This window comes from Calidris pugnax, unplaced genomic scaffold (assembly GCF_001431845.1).
Source record: "Calidris pugnax isolate Ruff unplaced genomic scaffold, ASM143184v1 scaffold24, whole genome shotgun sequence".
In the NCBI taxonomy this organism is placed as follows: domain Eukaryota; kingdom Metazoa; phylum Chordata; class Aves; order Charadriiformes; family Scolopacidae; genus Calidris; species Calidris pugnax.
In genome coordinates this window covers 28,280,291-28,297,866 of record NW_015090922.1, presented here as the reverse complement: position 1 = coordinate 28,297,866, position 17,576 = coordinate 28,280,291, and the positions used below count along the sequence as shown (strand labels likewise).

The following is a 17,576-nucleotide window of genomic DNA, read 5'->3' as shown; positions in this document are numbered from 1 at the left end:
ATTAGTTGCTCAGTATTTGGGTGCCTAGCTCAGAATCAGAGTAGCTCAGGTGGCTTTCTATCAGTTGATGCTGAAATAATGATTCCTGAAAATTGAGTCTAAATTGGATTTAAAATGCTGCTTTTAACCATAGATTTAAAATCACTTTCTTCTTTTTTTTTTCTTCGAAGTGTAGAATTGTAAACATTTGAAATTACAAAACAAATTTCCAGTATATTTTTTCCACGATAGCTGTCATTTGCAGGCTGATTTTCAGTAATGTGAAGAAATCTTTTTAAAAAGCAACCAAACAAAAAACCCCAAATAAATAAAAAACAACCCCCAAAAAAAAAACCCCAAAACAACCCAAAGGAAATTGTATTTTAACAGAAATAACAGAAATTACATTCAGGTATTCATAAGAAGTGGAATAACTCCAGTATAAATATTCCCCTACTGTAGTCTGCCATCATTCCAGTTTTACTACATTTCTGATGTCATTCAAATTGTTTTTCTGCTGTACTTACATATTCTTCTCTACAGAAGATAAAAAGAACAGTAAGTGAATTATAAATTACACTATAACCCTAGCCACGGAAGAAATAAAAAAGTTTAAAATATTAATTCATTGACAGAGGTAGAACAGATTTTCAGCAAACCAAATGTAATAAAAAAAGAAAGCAAAACAGTCTAGGAAGTACTCAGCAATACCAAAAATGCATATGTGCATATAATCTGTTATAGACTTTAGCCAAAGTCAATCCCTTTTTTTTATATTAAGACCAATTTCTTGTAATAAAAATACTGATTCAGTAGATATTCGTATTTCCTTTCCATTTCTATCCAAGGGTCAGCCAAAAGTAAAAATCATTTACCTCTACCAATGGCTTCCAAACAAGTTTCCTGCACCCATAACCACATACTTACTTGAGTTTCCTTTCACTTGAAGTTCAAATAAAATTTGAAGTAGTCAGTTTTCATTAACCCACAGTATCAGAGTGTATTTAGCACCTTATATGTACATACAGGCTTGTACTTTCTTCTTTAAATTTGTAGCAAGATACAGGGAAGAAGGGTGAAGGTCCTTCCTTGAGGGGAAGAATTTGTATCCAAATGGAAAACTACTTAATTCTACTGCATTGGTAGAGAAAGTATGCTAAATACATTGATTCTTTATCTGCAGAGTTTCACTATAAATTCTTTCCTATGTTTTCTTATACTCTGTCTTCAAAGCAAACTTGTCCCCATCTGTTCCCATTGCCCCTAGTCCAATCCATGGCCATATGCATTAGAATCAAACTCATATTACACTCAAACTCTCTCCTGGGAAGGGGGGGAAGAAGGGGGAAGAAAATGAGAAAGAGAAGCACTGAAAGCATTACAGAAAAATTCTCCTTGCTATCAGCTCTTGCACAGGGACCAGAAAAGCAACATCAGTTGCAAGAAAAACCCTTTGTAACTGTTGTGGCTTTAAACTAGAACTCATATTTTACAAACAGGTCACAGAAAAAAAAAGACAAAAAAAGACACTGGTGTCAAAGGTACCTAATTTGACCTTACATGAAGTTTTGCATGGATTGGCCAGTCATCCCTTTCCTATGAGTTTTTTTTCAAATATTTCAAAACAGCTAGAGAAAATGGAAGCGTTAAAAACTCATGATAAATAAATAAATAAACAAACACTCTTACACTTCTATGAAAGCCATCTGGATTTATAAGGAATTATTCTCCATTTGCCTCCATTACTGCCATCAAATCTAATGCACACTCCCACACTACATGATAGTACTTAATGCCTGAGGTACTTAATGCTTTCTTTGCTGCAGTCTTTAATATTAAGACCAGTTTTCCTCCAGGTACCCACGCCCCTGAGCTGGAAGACAGGAATGGGGAGCAGAATGAACCCCCCCATAATTCAAGGGGAAATGTTTAGAGACCTGCTACACCACTTAGATGTACACAAGTCTATGGGGCCAGATGGGAGTTGGCAGAAGTGCTCACAAAGCCACTTTTCATCATTTACCAGCAGTCCTGGCTAACTGGGGTGGTCCCAGTTGACTGGAAGATCTACAAGAAGGAGGATGCAAGGAACTACAGGCCTGTCAATCTGACCATGGTCCCTGGGAAGATTATGGAGCATATCTTCTTGCGTGCCATCACACAGCATGCATAGGACAACCAGGTGATCAGGCCCAGACATGGTTTGCAAAAAGCAAGTCTTCCTTGATTAACCTGATCTCCTTCTATGACAAGGCAACCCACTCAGGAGACGAGGGAAAGGCTGTGGATATTGTCTACTTGGACTTTAGGCAAGCCTTTGACACCGTTTCCCACAGCATTCTCCAGGAGAAACTGGCTGCTCATGGCTTGGATGGGTATACTCTTTACTGGATGAAAAACTGGCTAAATGGCTGGGCTCAGAGAGTGGTGGTGAATGGAGTTAAATCCAGTTGGATGGCGGTCACGAGTGGCCTATTCTCTTTAATATCTTTATCAATTATCCAGATAAGGGGATTGAGTGCAGCCCCAGTAAGTTTGCAGATGACACCGAGCTGGGCAGGAGTGTTGACCTGTTTGAGGGAAGAAAGGCCCTACAGAGGGATCTGGACAGGCTGGATCAATGGTCCAAGGCCAGCGGTATGAGGTTCAACAAGGCCAAGTACCATGAGCTGTGCTTGGGTCACAACAACCCCCCACGGTGCTACAGGCTTGGGGAAGAGTGGCTGGAGAGTTGCGGGGTGGAAAAGGACCTAGGGGTGTTGGTTCGACAGCCAGCTGAATATAAGCCAGCAGTGTGCCCAGGAGGGCAAGACCAACAGCATCCTGTCCTGTATCAGAAACAGTGTACTCAGCACTGGTGAGGCTGCACTTTGAGGCACTTTGGCCCCTCACTACAAGACAGACATCCAGGTGCTGGAACATGTTCAGAGAACGGCAACGAAGCTGGTAAGGGGTCTTATAAGTCTTAGCCTATTCTCTTTAATATCTTTATCAATTATCCAGATAAGGGGATTGAGTGCAGCCCCAGTAAGTTTGCAGATGACACCGAGCTGGGCAGGAGTGTTGACCTGTTTGAGGGAAGAAAGGCCCTACAGAGGGATCTGGACAGGCTGGATCAATGGTCCAAGGCCAGCGGTATGAGGTTCAACAAGGCCAAGTACCATGAGCTGTGCTTGGGTCACAACAACCCCCCACGGTGCTACAGGCTTGGGGAAGAGTGGCTGGAGAGTTGCGGGGTGGAAAAGGACCTAGGGGTGTTGGTTCGACAGCCAGCTGAATATAAGCCAGCAGTGTGCCCAGGAGGGCAAGACCAACAGCATCCTGTCCTGTATCAGAAACAGTGTACTCAGCACTGGTGAGGCTGCACTTTGAGGCACTTTGGCCCCTCACTACAAGACAGACATCCAGGTGCTGGAACATGTTCAGAGAACGGCAACGAAGCTGGTAAGGGGTCTTATAAGTCTTAAAGTCTTATAAGGAGCGGCTGAGAGAACTGGGGTTGTTCAGCCTGGAGAAAAGGAGACCAAGGGGAGACCTTATCACTCTCTACAACTACCTGAAAGGAAGCTGTAAGCAAGGTAGGGGTTGGTCTCTTGGGCCCTACAGAGGGATCTGGACAGGCTGGATCAATGGTCCAAGGCCAGCGGTATGAGGTTCAACAAGGCCAAGTACCATGAGCTGTGCTTGGGTCACAACAACCCCCCACGGTGCTACAGGCTTGGGGAAGAGTGGCTGGAGAGTTGCGGGGTGGAAAAGGACCTAGGGGTGTTGGTTCGACAGCCAGCTGAATATAAGCCAGCAGTGTGCCCAGGAGGGCAAGACCAACAGCATCCTGTCCTGTATCAGAAACAGTGTACTCAGCACTGGTGAGGCTGCACTTTGAGGCACTTTGGCCCCTCACTACAAGACAGACATCCAGGTGCTGGAACATGTTCAGAGAACGGCAACGAAGCTGGTAAGGGGTCTTATAAGTCTTAAAGTCTTATAAGGAGCGGCTGAGAGAACTGGGGTTGTTCAGCCTGGAGAAAAGGAGACCAAGGGGAGACCTTATCACTCTCTACAACTACCTGAAAGGAAGCTGTAAGCAAGGTAGGGGTTGGTCTCTTGTCCCAAGTAACAAGCGATAGAACAAGAGGAAATGGCCTCAAGTTGCACCAGGGGAGGTTTAGATTGGATATTAGGAAAAATGTCCTCACTGAAAGGGTTATCAAGCATTGGAACAGCTTGTCCAGGGAAGTTGAGTCACCATCCTTGGACATGTTTTGAAAGACATGTAGACGTGGTGCTAAGGGACATGGTTTAGTAGTAACTTGGCAGTGCTAGGTTAACAGTTGGAATCAATGATCTTAAAGATCTCTTCCAACCATAACTATTCTATGATAAAACTGTTTGGCTTGCACTCCACTGTCCCCTGTTTACACTGGGGCACATCTCCCACTGAACCATGTATTTTTCCTCAACCTCAAGCTGAAAAAGCACCTGAACTACTTATACTAAAATGAAAAATAACAGTCAGCCTGAAGCAGACACCCAGAATGGAAAGTTTCAGCCAAAAATATTCTCAATTATAAGCAACTGAAAACAGAATTATAGTGGAAAGTGTTTGACTACCTTGACTATAGGCATCAATGCCAAATCCACACATCATAAAACAGAGTTCACAAGCGTCCTAGGCACTGATTAATGCTCTTCAGTCCCAAGATATCTTATATACTTGCCACATGGTATCATGAAGAGTCTGTTCAAGCCTGTCACCAAAACGTTGAGTATAATATGCCCTCTCAGAGTCCTTTCCCCTTCTAATTCCACTTATGGAGGCTGTTTTTCTGGAAGTCAGAGGAAATTTCCCACTACAGTAAGATCCCTGTTTCCATTCAGGTTCTTTCAACATAACTACAAAAGGAGAATATTATCAAGATAAGTCACCTTTCATGGCAATATTTTTCAAATGCATCAGCATGCAGACAGTTATAGATAACACATTTTGAAATTTCCTCATTAAAGTTTGCATAAACAGATCTAAACCATATTTCAGAATTGCCTCTGTAAACCACCCTTCTTTGAAGCTTCCGATTTACATTTTTCCTGATTTTAGTTTCAATTCATTAAGCTAGTTTGAAAGCCCAACATATATGATTGTTTTTATTTGTCTGCCTGTGGAATTAATGTTGCACCAAACACTGCTGCATTTAGGTTGCTTTTAGTTTTATAACACAGCTTTGGCAGGGCGCAGATTACTTGAAGATTTTGTTCTAAGAAAATCTGCCTCACCTCTCATTATGAAGCAGTATGGTTGGATCACACCCACTCTGGAAATCCTCTTTTCTGACTGCCACTAAGACTTCTCCATCAGCTGTACCAATAATCGCATTCCCTGTTTGTGTACTGGTGTTGACTGTAGGACAGAAATACTGAACGATTCAGGTGATGCAGAGGATCTTTATTTGGATTTTTAGGTATAGCAGGGAATTCCCTTAGCTTTACAAAGGATTACCCCATCTTAATAGATTTGCAAGCAGAATGCAATCAACCAGTAAGATTAAAGTCATATGTATCAATGATACAGAAAAAATCAACTGCTGTCGAAGTTGTAGACTAAAAGGTAAATATAGAAACCACAAGCCCTGTGGGTGTAGATCTGTCTATATCCACTTTTAGCACCTCACTGCTGCATGCATACCAAAATGAAACTTGGGTGTTCATATCTCCTTTGACTTCCTGTTTTGCCTACATTTGAATATGAGGTATTTTCTCTGCTTATTTTTCTTTAACAAAAAGGCTAATTTGTAACACTTCCACCCACCTCTCAGAAGTATTACCAAACTTAAAGGTTAATGCACACTGACACACTGCAGCCTCATAAAGTTCAGTTTGAAAGGCCACTAAAAAATATATTCTCCTATAGTAGTTAAGTTAGCACACATCTATAGCCAGCAGAAAATCCTTCACTACTCTCAGATGCCAGTTTGGTTTTATGGCAGTCAGGTCTGAGGTGTAGAGGCACAGATAAAACAATACCCTGAACTGACCAAGAAGCAATCAATAGCAGCTAACGTGCTCATGCTCACATAATTCCACAGTTCATAAAGAAATATAGCAAGGCTAAGATTTTCAATCATCTTCAAAGATATACCCAAAAGTAACTGCACACTGTAAAATCATGTCTGTATTAACAAGAAAGCAATATTTATCTCCTCCCTCCTAGGATAATAGACCTAAAAGCCAACCACACTACCGAAGAATCCAAGAACCTGAGGTTCAAGGGTAATACAAAGTTGTGTTCTTTGGAAAGGAATATATTTTCTCCAGCAATAGCTGGCAGAGAGGTAGTCGCAGTCTCTATCATTCATTCTCTGCCATGGATTTCCTTCTGCCAAGCAATGTCAGTCCTGTTTTTTCCACAGTAAACATTACTAATGTTATTTTCTCCAGATGTTTTCTCTTAAAGCCTATCTTAGTTCATAGAGTCATAGCATGGTTTGGGTTGGAAGGGGCCTTAACGATCATCCTGTTCCATAGTTAAACAATATAGACATATAAAATAAAACTTGAACAATATATAATTGGGATACCAATGACACTGAAAACGAAAACAGATTGTCCCTACCACTGCTTCACATAATACATTCTGTTCTACAAGCCCTCTGGTACAAAGTGTAGACCAAGACAATAAATACTAAACAACACCATTATCAGATATTTCTAAAAATAATTTTCCAGTAAAAAAAATCCTCCTATGTTTCAAAAGCCAGTATTAAAGTCAACACTACAGCTCACTCTATTGTATCAAAAATACCTATTTTAAACATCAGTTTACTACCAAAGAATCTGAACTTTTAGCATGTCCTATCTCCTCCATATACTTACATTCATAACAGAATATCTTTCTCAACCCCCTGCCGCTTCCCTCATCCGTAGTTTTCATTTTTCATTCATTCAACTAAAAAGTTTGAGTGAAATTGTGGTCTCAAAGGGAGAATAGATAATCACATAATTTTGTCATTCACATTTTGTGGTTCTTGGGGTGGTTTTCTCATTGCTATCTAGAACATTTTATGCAATTTTGCAGCTAATCAGATGCAATTTTTAAGCTTATCACACCAGACACACAAGAGTGGAAGTATTTCGTATAAATAAGATCAAAGTAACTGACTATAGTGGTAACAAATCGAGACAGGCCTCATCTGAAGTCTTCTTTTAAAGAGTAAAGGACAGAAGAAAGATACCACTGTTAATCTCCATTTTATAAATCAGGATTGAGCCCTAAAAAGACTAATATGACTAATGATGTATTTACAGTAATCAAGAAATAAATCATAAGACATACAAAACAAAACAGTGCTGACAGCACAAACTCCCAGTACATCTTGGTGCTTTACTTCAGGCTATCTTATCCCTGATTCTGTAAACTGAACGCTATTACCACAGAGAAAACATTCAATTTGCTCAAGAAGTTGCTCTTCCACTTCAGCCTCACATGAAATGAATTGATCTGCATGATCCAAAGCGCCTCTGTGATCAAATCAAAGCACAGTCAACGGGGAGGACCTGGAGAAGTGCTTCAAGAAGAGGTATGCTTACTCCTTACCCAAACTAAAAAGCAGATGCTCACTCTTCATCAGTGCACTGCAAAACTCTACATGAGAGAAAATGGGGGGAACTACTTTAACAATTTAAACTACTTCAAATTATAGAGCTCCTTTCACTATGGCTTCTCACAGCCAAAATATATGTGGCCAAGTAGATGACAAGTTTAACAGATAGTAGCATTGTATTTTGAATGCATTCATGAGTGATAAAATAATAAATAATGTTTTTAAAGCTACACATCTTGATGTGAGAACAGATAAAAATAAAACTAAGACTACTGTTATGTAATACATATTTTTCTTGTTCTTATCAAATAAATTATTCATCTAATTAACAGGGAAAGTCATAAAGATATGTGTTTTGAGACAGTGAATTTTACAACTAAATAAATATATGTTAGAAAAATATTACAGTATATTGCTCAGTAGGACTGACATTCTATTTGGAATATCAACCACTGTAATAATTTAAAACTAAGGTGTTAACTGTAAACAAGTTCTACAGTTTGCATTATGCCAAATGCACAATCTTGTGTCTGAAAACAACTGAGTCTGCAAGCATTATCAGGACCAGGCTTACTTCCAGCCTTCAGTCACAGGTTTGCAGAATTTTTTGGTTGTGCCCCCTTGATCAGTAGGTTTCCAGCTTCTCTTGGATAATGGGAAATTACTCTAACACCAATTTTGCACAAATGGGATTAACACGTGGTTAGTTATGTATAAGCATCAAATTGCCATATCCTGTCTTCTCTTACTCCTTTCAGTGTTTGATGCTCTCTGGATAAGAAGAAACAATCTTCCTACTCTATATTGTTTTGATGCCTTCACAGTTGAAAGGCATAAATTTAATCCTGGATTTAGAATGTGTTTCAAAGACAATGTTGGTAAAATCCTGTATTTTGATGAAAAACATAAATAAAATGGAAGACAACTGTATACATTACCCATGCATTTTCAGTATTGATGTTGCAACCTGTCATGCTGAAAAATATGTTTGGGTCAGTCAGGGGGAACCACAAGCTCAGGCTTTGGGATTTGACATGGACTCAGAGTCTTATGTTAGCAAATTCCATTTTCCACTAGGGTCAAAATGTGCCCCTTAAAGTCTACAGTTCAAAGAGAGCTAGCAAGAATGAATCCGAAAACAATTAAAGAGCCAAATCCTTATTTCTGCCTTCCCTACTTCATTTCTGAAAACTTGGAATTTATTCCGAGAGCCCTAAGGTCTTCAGAGACAGAAATTAAGAACCTAATTAGACATGAAGTAAAACAACTAAATAGAACTAAATGGAACAGAGGAGAAGATTAGCTATTTCTATTTTTTAAAGTAGCATTTTACACACTCTCTAGATACTTTTGTCAGTTTAGACTAAGATTTCTTTGGTAAAAAAATGTTTAGGTAAACATTTTTGTACAGAGACCAGGAAAATCTACACCAAATTATTTGTCCGATATCCTTAATCCTATTGTTTTATAGTCAGAAGCCTCAAACTGCTTGCAAAATGGTTAGAAATGAAAATATTATGTGTATCCAATTAACAAAAAGTCAACCCATGTCTCTTGTAACCTCAGGCTATTTAAGGTGAAGAAATGATGCAATATTAGAAATTTTAACTTTCTATGTTTTTTAATCACAATGAATTACGGTAATGACAATAACAGTTCAAAAGCAGGATACTGTGGGTACCTGCTTTTATCAGACTGTCAGGTCCTACTTAGGTCTTGATAAAGGTTCCCTTAAAGAAGTTGGAGTAATCAGCTAGGGAAACACTTTCAACCCATGATTTACAGTATGTAAGAAACCTCATGATGATACACACAAAAGCAGTTCAGATAAAAAGAAGTAGCTACTTCAGCCACACAGAAGCTATACCAAGCTGTTCTCATATGAAATAGGTCACATACTTTGTAAGTAGACAAAAAGACAGAATTTGCACCTCTTTATTAACAATAACATATTTTGGGTTTCTGATTCTATGCCATGTGGGATTATGGTTTTGATTTCATTTTTAGTTTGTGCAGCCAACATCTTCCTCTGTCAAACACTCCAGGTCTTGTGAAATATAAAAGGCAGTTTAAGGTTAACGTTTCTCCAGTATATTCCAATTCTGCCTCTTTTTCCTTTAAAATCAATCATATCTGTTAACCACAAGGTGCAAGCATTACACTTGATAAATTAAACTCCAAGTTGATTGAAGATACAGTTGAAGGTCAGTGAAAAGTTACATAACTTATTTCCAGAATGTGCTATTTCAAGAAAACACTTCACATTTACACTGCTGAATTTTAATGCAGCTTTTTGAATTCCATTGGACATTCACTCATAGAATACAATCTGCAAAATTATGTGCTTCTTGATACTCTTAGAACTGTTCCAGTTGCACATTGGTCCATCTGTCAGGATGTTATTAGTTTAACAATATGAATGGACTTTTCAGTGCCATGTTCAATTTTCTTTGTCAAGAGGAAACACAAAAGTATATCCAGTCTCAACATTTCAAAAAGAAGCCTCCTAAAAATGCCCCCCAAACTGTATTTTGTCCTTACAGCGCAATTGTAGCAAGAGTCCGAAACTTGACTCAGTTCTCCTGAGGGGACAACAACAAGAACAATGAAAGTTCTCTAGAGACATACGATGCAAATTATGCAAAATTCCAACCCAGGAGCCAGACTAAAACATATTGACTGGCACTGTGCCCACCAGGGACCACATGCCAACTGGAGCAGATGCATTCCAGCTATTCAGCTTCCTATGATGTGCCTCTACTCCAAATTCTTGGCGAAGTCATGCTCTATTCCTCTCTTTATTTGTATCAGCAGTAATTCTAACTGATAACCTTAATGCAAAAGAGAACACTAAAGGTCTTGTGACTGCACTTCTTTTTATGCTATCCAAAATCAACCTTAATTATCAATCTCAACTAAATATATCATATACATCATGAGCTGAGCTCAGTATTAGGTGCATTTTGTTTCACAGACAAAGCAAAAAGCCTTTCTTTTGTATTGGAAACTACATTTTGAAATGTAAATTACCAGAAACTTGAAAAATATATTTTATCGTGGAAATGTCAAGAGCACATTAGCTATTGCCAAACCTCCAACAATCTGCCAATAAAATCTCTAACCTTCACACATGATTGGAGCCAGTATTTCAAAACTAGCCACAGAAGTAAATTCCTCTTGCTCTGAATTTGAAGTTGACCAGAAACCCTGTGTCATAGTCCTGATGAGTCACCTAGAAAGACCTAGAAGAAAGTTCAACAACTTTCCTACCCAGCTGTTTGAAAATGATGTGTTTACAGTGCACCCAACCCCAGCCCAGCTTCAAAGGCCTATTCTGCAAGCTAGCAATTATCTGTCTCTTAGCCAACACCAAGAAAAACATTGTGCCAACAGTACAGGACTTCTGAATTAAAATAAGGTGCATACTCAAAAAGGTAGTAATACACTTTCACTCAGGATTCTTTGCTAAGTGTAATAATTTAAATATAGTTGACATTGAATGAGAAGAGAGCATGTCCGGGGAGGAAACACACACAATCAAAGTTACATCATAAATTATGAAAAATTCTAATTACTGTTGAATGACTTTTCATTTTGCGTTCAGCTGACTGGTTCATAAGAAACCAGTAATGAAAGATTCATGACCCTATATTGAGGAGCTTAAGTAATTTAATGTGTAGCTGCTACATAGTTCCTAGTGCTCAGATACATACACACTACATAAAGTTGTGCTACAGCAGATACTATTCCCATCTTTGATGGCACATGGCAATTCAGAGTCAAGCACTATGAAAACTTTTAGAAACAAGCCTTTCAGAATGACTTTGAGCACGAAGATTCGGTTGTTCAAGGATTTTTCAGACAAAATGAAGAACATACAAATCAGGAATAATATGTAATTGCTACATATAAATAAATTACATGAAAGTATGACAGACCTCAGTTTTGCACATTAAGCTGAATCCTAGAAATGCGCAGAAAAATATTACTTTGTATGTAATACTAGTAGCTCCTATAGTTTATGAGGAAAATAAGAAAAAACATTACTTACACATTTGTCATCTGATCCACTGGCTATAAACCGTCCACAAGGAGATACTGCAATTCCACTTGGACAGCGGTGGCTACTGTGCCCTTCAAAACGACGTTCACACCTTCAGAGAAATTCCAGTCTTATCAACAACAGCTAAAAACTAGCTCTTTTACTGCCATTTTCACAAAATCCTGCTGAGGTCTCATCCATATTTCTTAGTCTACAAACTTACTGAGGAAATCCACAAATTAAATTTTAAATTACTCTGCAGTAGGATTTGACAAAATTGAGAAACATTAAAGATGCAAATAAACTGCAAATAAAATTAACATGCAAAACTACCCCAGGACAATGCCTAAAACCATGTTGTGGCCTTGTTTATTTTACAAAGATAGAAACCTTAACAGTGTTTAGAAATGACGAGCTGTGATGCCTACCATTAAACTACCCCTATTCAGCCATCTCAGCCACGTAAAAAAATTCCCTTGCATTAAGGGGAAGGCATTGTGAAAGCCAGACTGCTCTGTGAAGCTTTAGAAAACTTCCTCAAGCAATTTATATCCAGTATGTGGAATCATAGCATAAATAATTATTTATTGCTTTTCTTATACTTAAATCTGGATATTTAATCTGTGTTGCTCTATTTACATTCCTACTCCATGCACCAATTTATTGTATCTTGTAAATACAAGAAAGGCAATATCCAAATGACATTCTAGCTCTGTAGATAACTTCTTACCTATCTGTGTTAATACAGTCTAAAGAAAGGAATGCATTTAAATTTAACACAGGGAATTAATTTCCTATTTCTCATGTCAATACGGCAAGGTGCGTTGTGAAGTAAATTTTTGATAGCTGGGCACACTTGTCCCATTTAAAAATCATAATTTTTAAATGAGATGAAGATTAATATCCATCTAAAAAAACCCACGGTTGTAAAGGACTGTGATAGCTTTGTAGTCACCGCAAAACAAAGGAAAAAAGTAGTATTTAGAGTTGCTTCCATGTTAAAAGATATTTTAATACAAGTTTCAACACCATTCAGAATTATCATTTACATATGTATGCCTCATGTTCAGAGCTCTATTTTTATACTCACAAGGTATCATTTCAAAACAGACTTAGAATAATATTTATTCTTCCACCTATACATGGGTGCATAAGAACTAACAGGATTCCAAGGTTTTCACTGATCTTTTCTCTGCTACACCACAGCAATCTATCTGAGCGCTGTCTGACTCACAGGACAGTGCCACTTTCCTTTGTGCTAATATGGCCACAGTAACAGGTAACATCCTGGATTCTATTTTCTTACTTGTTTTCCTGTCCAACTATTCCGTTTTAATCAGGATGTACGTTCTATTACAAGTATAGCTACTTCCCCACCCCATCAAAATCCTGCTCTAAAAAGGCATTTTAAAAAACTGATTCCAGTCAAACTTTCTACACAATCCAGTAGAAACTTCATTTCAGATAGCTACAGGTATCACAGCAATGGAAAAAACTGGATACAAAATCCTAGAATAAATAGATACTATGTGCGTAATTTATCTTATTCTAGGAGTTCTCTTATTTCAGGCTTTTTTTTTCCTCCTGTCTTTTTTTTTTTTTTTTTTTTTGTAATGAACCTCACTTTGAAAGGAAACAAACCCAAACAACCCCATCTATTTCAGAAGACAGGGAGCTACTCAGAAGTAGCCATTGACTTTCAACTTTATGTTTTACCTTAGTCTGAGGTCACTTTCCTCTCACAAACAAGATTTTCTGGTCTGTTTGGCCATCCTCTCTGCCAAGCTGTTTCAGGAGCCTCGACAATCTGCGAACGCCTGCTGATGTTCTTAGCTAGCCAGACCCAGTTCTCTGTGTTGTATCACACCGTGTCATGAGCTGATGTATCTTCTCAGCCTGTGACTGTATGTCAGAGGCAGATACACCACACTCCACTCCTGCAATATAAAAAAAGTTTAATAAATGTCATCTGATGTCAGTGACCTTTTGAAGTCAGTAAACCCTTTCCCAGGTCAGTGGGAATTGTCCAAATTTTTTCCAGGGGAAAAAAGGCAGTTGAACAGTTCCTTAGTGTGAGGAACTTTTCATCACATACTCAAAAGCCACTTAATCTGTGTAGAAAAAGGAAGATTTTTTTCCCCTTGTTTTTTTTTTTTTTTTTTTTTTTTTTTTAAGTAGCAACAGGTGGTGATCAAACTTATTTTGGACATTGAAAGTATTATGTGGCCAGCTGGCATGCTGACCAGCCTCCTAAGAATTCTTTTCTGCTCAGAGCTTTTCAGGGGTTACCATGACAAACATCTGGTAATTGCATGGGACAGCAAACAGCCAAGTTTTCCCTATGTTCTCCATCGCACAGCTTTTAGTCTACATTCCAAAAAACATATATTTTATGTCACAAACAACTTGCAGAATATTAGAAAAAAATCTAACATGTTTTCTGTCTTTGCAAGAGAAATATACCAGAATGGTGCATGTTTTTATAAATTAGGTAATATTCTCATAAATAAGTATTTTATTGTAGTTGCTGCATTCAAAAAAAAAAAAATTTTGACTGCAAACGAAACTTTTCTTTTTTTAAACCATTTTTCCTTGTATTCCATTACATTGTCCCAGTGCTTTCGTATTTGTTCAGGGACCCTTCAGCACTAGCAGATCCACTGAGGCTCTAAAAAACTTAACTTGACAGTATAGCTACCTTAGATATTTTGTACACATGGGTTTCATTTTAAGCACACACCAAACCCTTCATATAGGAGTTCATCATGTTTTCACCAGCATCGAGCAGGGACCACATTCCCCATCCTGTATACTTTCATGCATCCCTAGTCCCAAACTTGGAGGAACTCCAACCACTGTTTTGTCCCTGTTTGCCTCAGAATCCAGATAACAAGACTCAAAGCTCCAGGGAAAAAAAAGATGGCAAGTCATGGGATCCTCACATTCAGAAGAATCACAAAATCATAGGGGTTGGAAGGGACCAATAAGTAATCAAATTGTGAGTATGTGTATATTTGTATATTGCTCAGGATGATGTCAAGTAGTTAGTTCACAGTGGAGATGCAAACTGAAAAGTATCTGAAAACTGAAGGGCCATTCATTCAAACTGCATATCTGACACTAAGGCTTTCAAAGTGTAATTGTTAGAAAATGTATAAGATGAGTTCCATGTGGCTGCAGGAATTCTACTAAAATAAGTTGCCAGGGGAGCTTATGATCTAGGTGCATAGGATCATAATACTAGTTGGAGATTTTACCTTAATGTTAAAACTATCTTTGTAGAATTGGCAAATCATTTCAGAGGCTGAAAGAGGGTGAAACTGATTTTTTCCTGGGATGGTGCATCAAAGCATTATCATGCATCTGAGTATTCTGCAGAAGAAATTCAGTATGCCCAAGTAGTCCAATATTCTTCAAATATCTTCACTACGGTCCAATAAGCACCCAGTGCTTTTTTTACATAAAGAGACGAGGAATGGCTATTTCAGCAGCAAACAGCATTAGAACATTGGAACTTCTATTCCTCAACTGTTCAGAGTATGAGTCAGAGTCAGGCTGGTCCTGACACTAAAGAGGTTAGTGTGTGGTGTCCCAACACTTGGCACCTGCCAATCTTATTACGTGCAACAGTAATCTAGCAGTTGTCACATACCTCCCCATACCTACCATAATAGCAGCTCAGACCTCTAAATTGGGCAGTAATAACTTTTCCCTGCTCTCTTCAGCTCTCAGTAGACAATGAGCCCATCTGACAGCATAGCACAACTGTCCCATTCCTTCCTTTTACATTAATTCCCAGTTTCAACTGTTATTGTCCTGCTCTCTTACTCAACATTACATCAGTTCTCCCAGGAAGTATCTCATCTCTATATTTCTGTCGAAAGAAGAGCAAATACTAATTTCATAGAATCACAGTCACATCATGGTTGAGGTCAGAAGGCAGTCCTGGAGTTTGTCTTATCCAACCTCCCTGCTCACATAGAGCCAGCATGGCTTCACCAATGCTAAACGTAAGGGAAGCATCACCTCCCTCCACTTGCTGGCAACGCTCCTCCTGATGCAGCCCAGGACATCATTAGTCTTCTTTTCCATGAGGGCACATTTCTGGCTCAAGTTCAACTTGGTGTCCACCAGGACCCCCGGATCTTTTCTGCAAAGCTACTTTCCAGCTAGTCACTCCCCCAAGCAGTGCCTGGGGGGTGCATCTGGTGCCAAGGGAACTTCATGCTTCCCCTTGTTGAAATTCATTAAGGTCCTGTCAGCCCATTCCTCCAGACTGCTGTCCTCCTGGATGGCAGCACAACCCTCCAGTGTACCAGACACTGCTCCCAGTTTTGTCTCACCAGCAAACTTGCTACACTCTGCCCCATCATCCAGATAGTTAATGAAGATGTTGAACAGGATTAGAACCAGTACTGACCCCTGGGATACACTGCTAATTATTCCTAAATTTCTACACTCTATATGCATTGGTTTTACAATACTAAGATGCTGAAATATATCTGCCCTATATGTTCATCAACATAGTCACTAAAACCAGGCAGGACTGGCAGATGAGGAGGCTTAGTGTATTGGAATTTTCTGATATATCTAGCTAATATCTAATTCTGTCTTGCCCAAAAGATTAAGATTAAGCAGCAGAGACAATAGGTACAAGATGCCTATTGCTAGATTCCTGACTTCAGAGAGAGTTGTGGTGTCTCTAAATTGCATTCAACAAAGAGACATCAGAAGGAGGTAGAATTGTAAAGTTTTTTGTATCTTACAGACAATTAAGAGTCTACAATGTTTCATCATTAAGAACACTTAAGCTCCTCCAAAAAAATGTAAGCATGTATCAACCCTTTGTACCTCCTGATCATTAAATGTTTGTCTGTCTCCTGGTAATCCTGAAGCTGGTAACTGTGATGGGCTCATTCAGGTTCCCATCGCACCTCAGTCTAACTCCTGTGTTCACTGTTTCCACCTTGGATCCAAGAAAAAGTATTTTCACTTGTTCTCCAACTAGCCATTCTTTTAGACAAGATAAACTGAAGTTGTTCTTCACATCTTGGAAGTTGGTCAAAGGCCATTATCTTACTGTGATCCATGTTTTCATAAAACCTCATAGTTTACTATCCAAAGCTGGAGAAAGAGTAACCAGAATTAGTTCTTTTTACAGAAAGATCCATTCTTCTTGATTTTTTTTTTTATTCATAAGTCTGCTTTATAGATTGTCTGGAGCTTTTCTTAGCTATAGTTATAAATTAGAAGGAGAAATAAAAAAATATTCAGAATCTTCAGATTAAATTTTACAAATCCATGCATTTCAAAGCAAATTAAGCAAGAGTCTGAGTAAATCCAAAAGTCACAAGCAGTGTCCAAGTCCAGCAGTGTCCAAGATTCCCTCATTTATTGGCAAGATGACCTGGCTGTGTGAGGTTGGCTGACAACATCAGAAAGTTAAAATGCCTTTTCTTGTACCACCTTCAGAGGAGCCCATAAGACTTTCTGGCATTCTCTGAAGCAAGCTTGGAATGACTCCAGATCATCAATAGTGAAAGAGACAGACAGATTTACAGCTTTATCTAGTAAGGCTGATGAAAATGAAAGTGACAAAATACTCTCATCAACTTCAAGAACAAAAGTAAAGATAAGTTAAATGAATTTTCACTGGGAAAAAAAAAAAAAAAGTAGTTTGATAATACAGACTGACTGGAAAAATTCTTGTGGAACTCAGAGAAAAAAATATCGGTATATTCAAAACCTATAAAGCTGCAGGCCAGGATAACATGTCTGAAGACTTACTCTAAGCAAAGACCAAAACCAAACCATAGCATTCTGCTATGATACATCAGTCAATTATAAGAAAAGGAATGCATGTCAGAAGAATAAAAAAAAAAAAAACATCAAAGAAACTGAATAAAAGAAACAAGTAAGAGTCACAGGGAAACTGTGCAGTTACTCAGAAAAGTATTTCC

At 38.5% G+C, this 17,576-nt stretch overlaps 1 protein-coding gene across 1 annotated transcript in view; it reads right to left on the bottom strand.

Moving 5' to 3' along the window:
- Positions 1–17,576, bottom strand: part of WDR27 (WD repeat domain 27) — a 118,983-nt gene that overhangs the window by 51,064 nt on the left and 50,343 nt on the right. Inside the window, exon 28 of the mRNA XM_014950497.1 lies at positions 11,626–11,728. Within this exon, the coding sequence (XP_014805983.1) occupies positions 11,626–11,728 (103 nt within the window). The remainder of the gene's footprint in view (positions 1–11,625; positions 11,729–17,576) is intronic.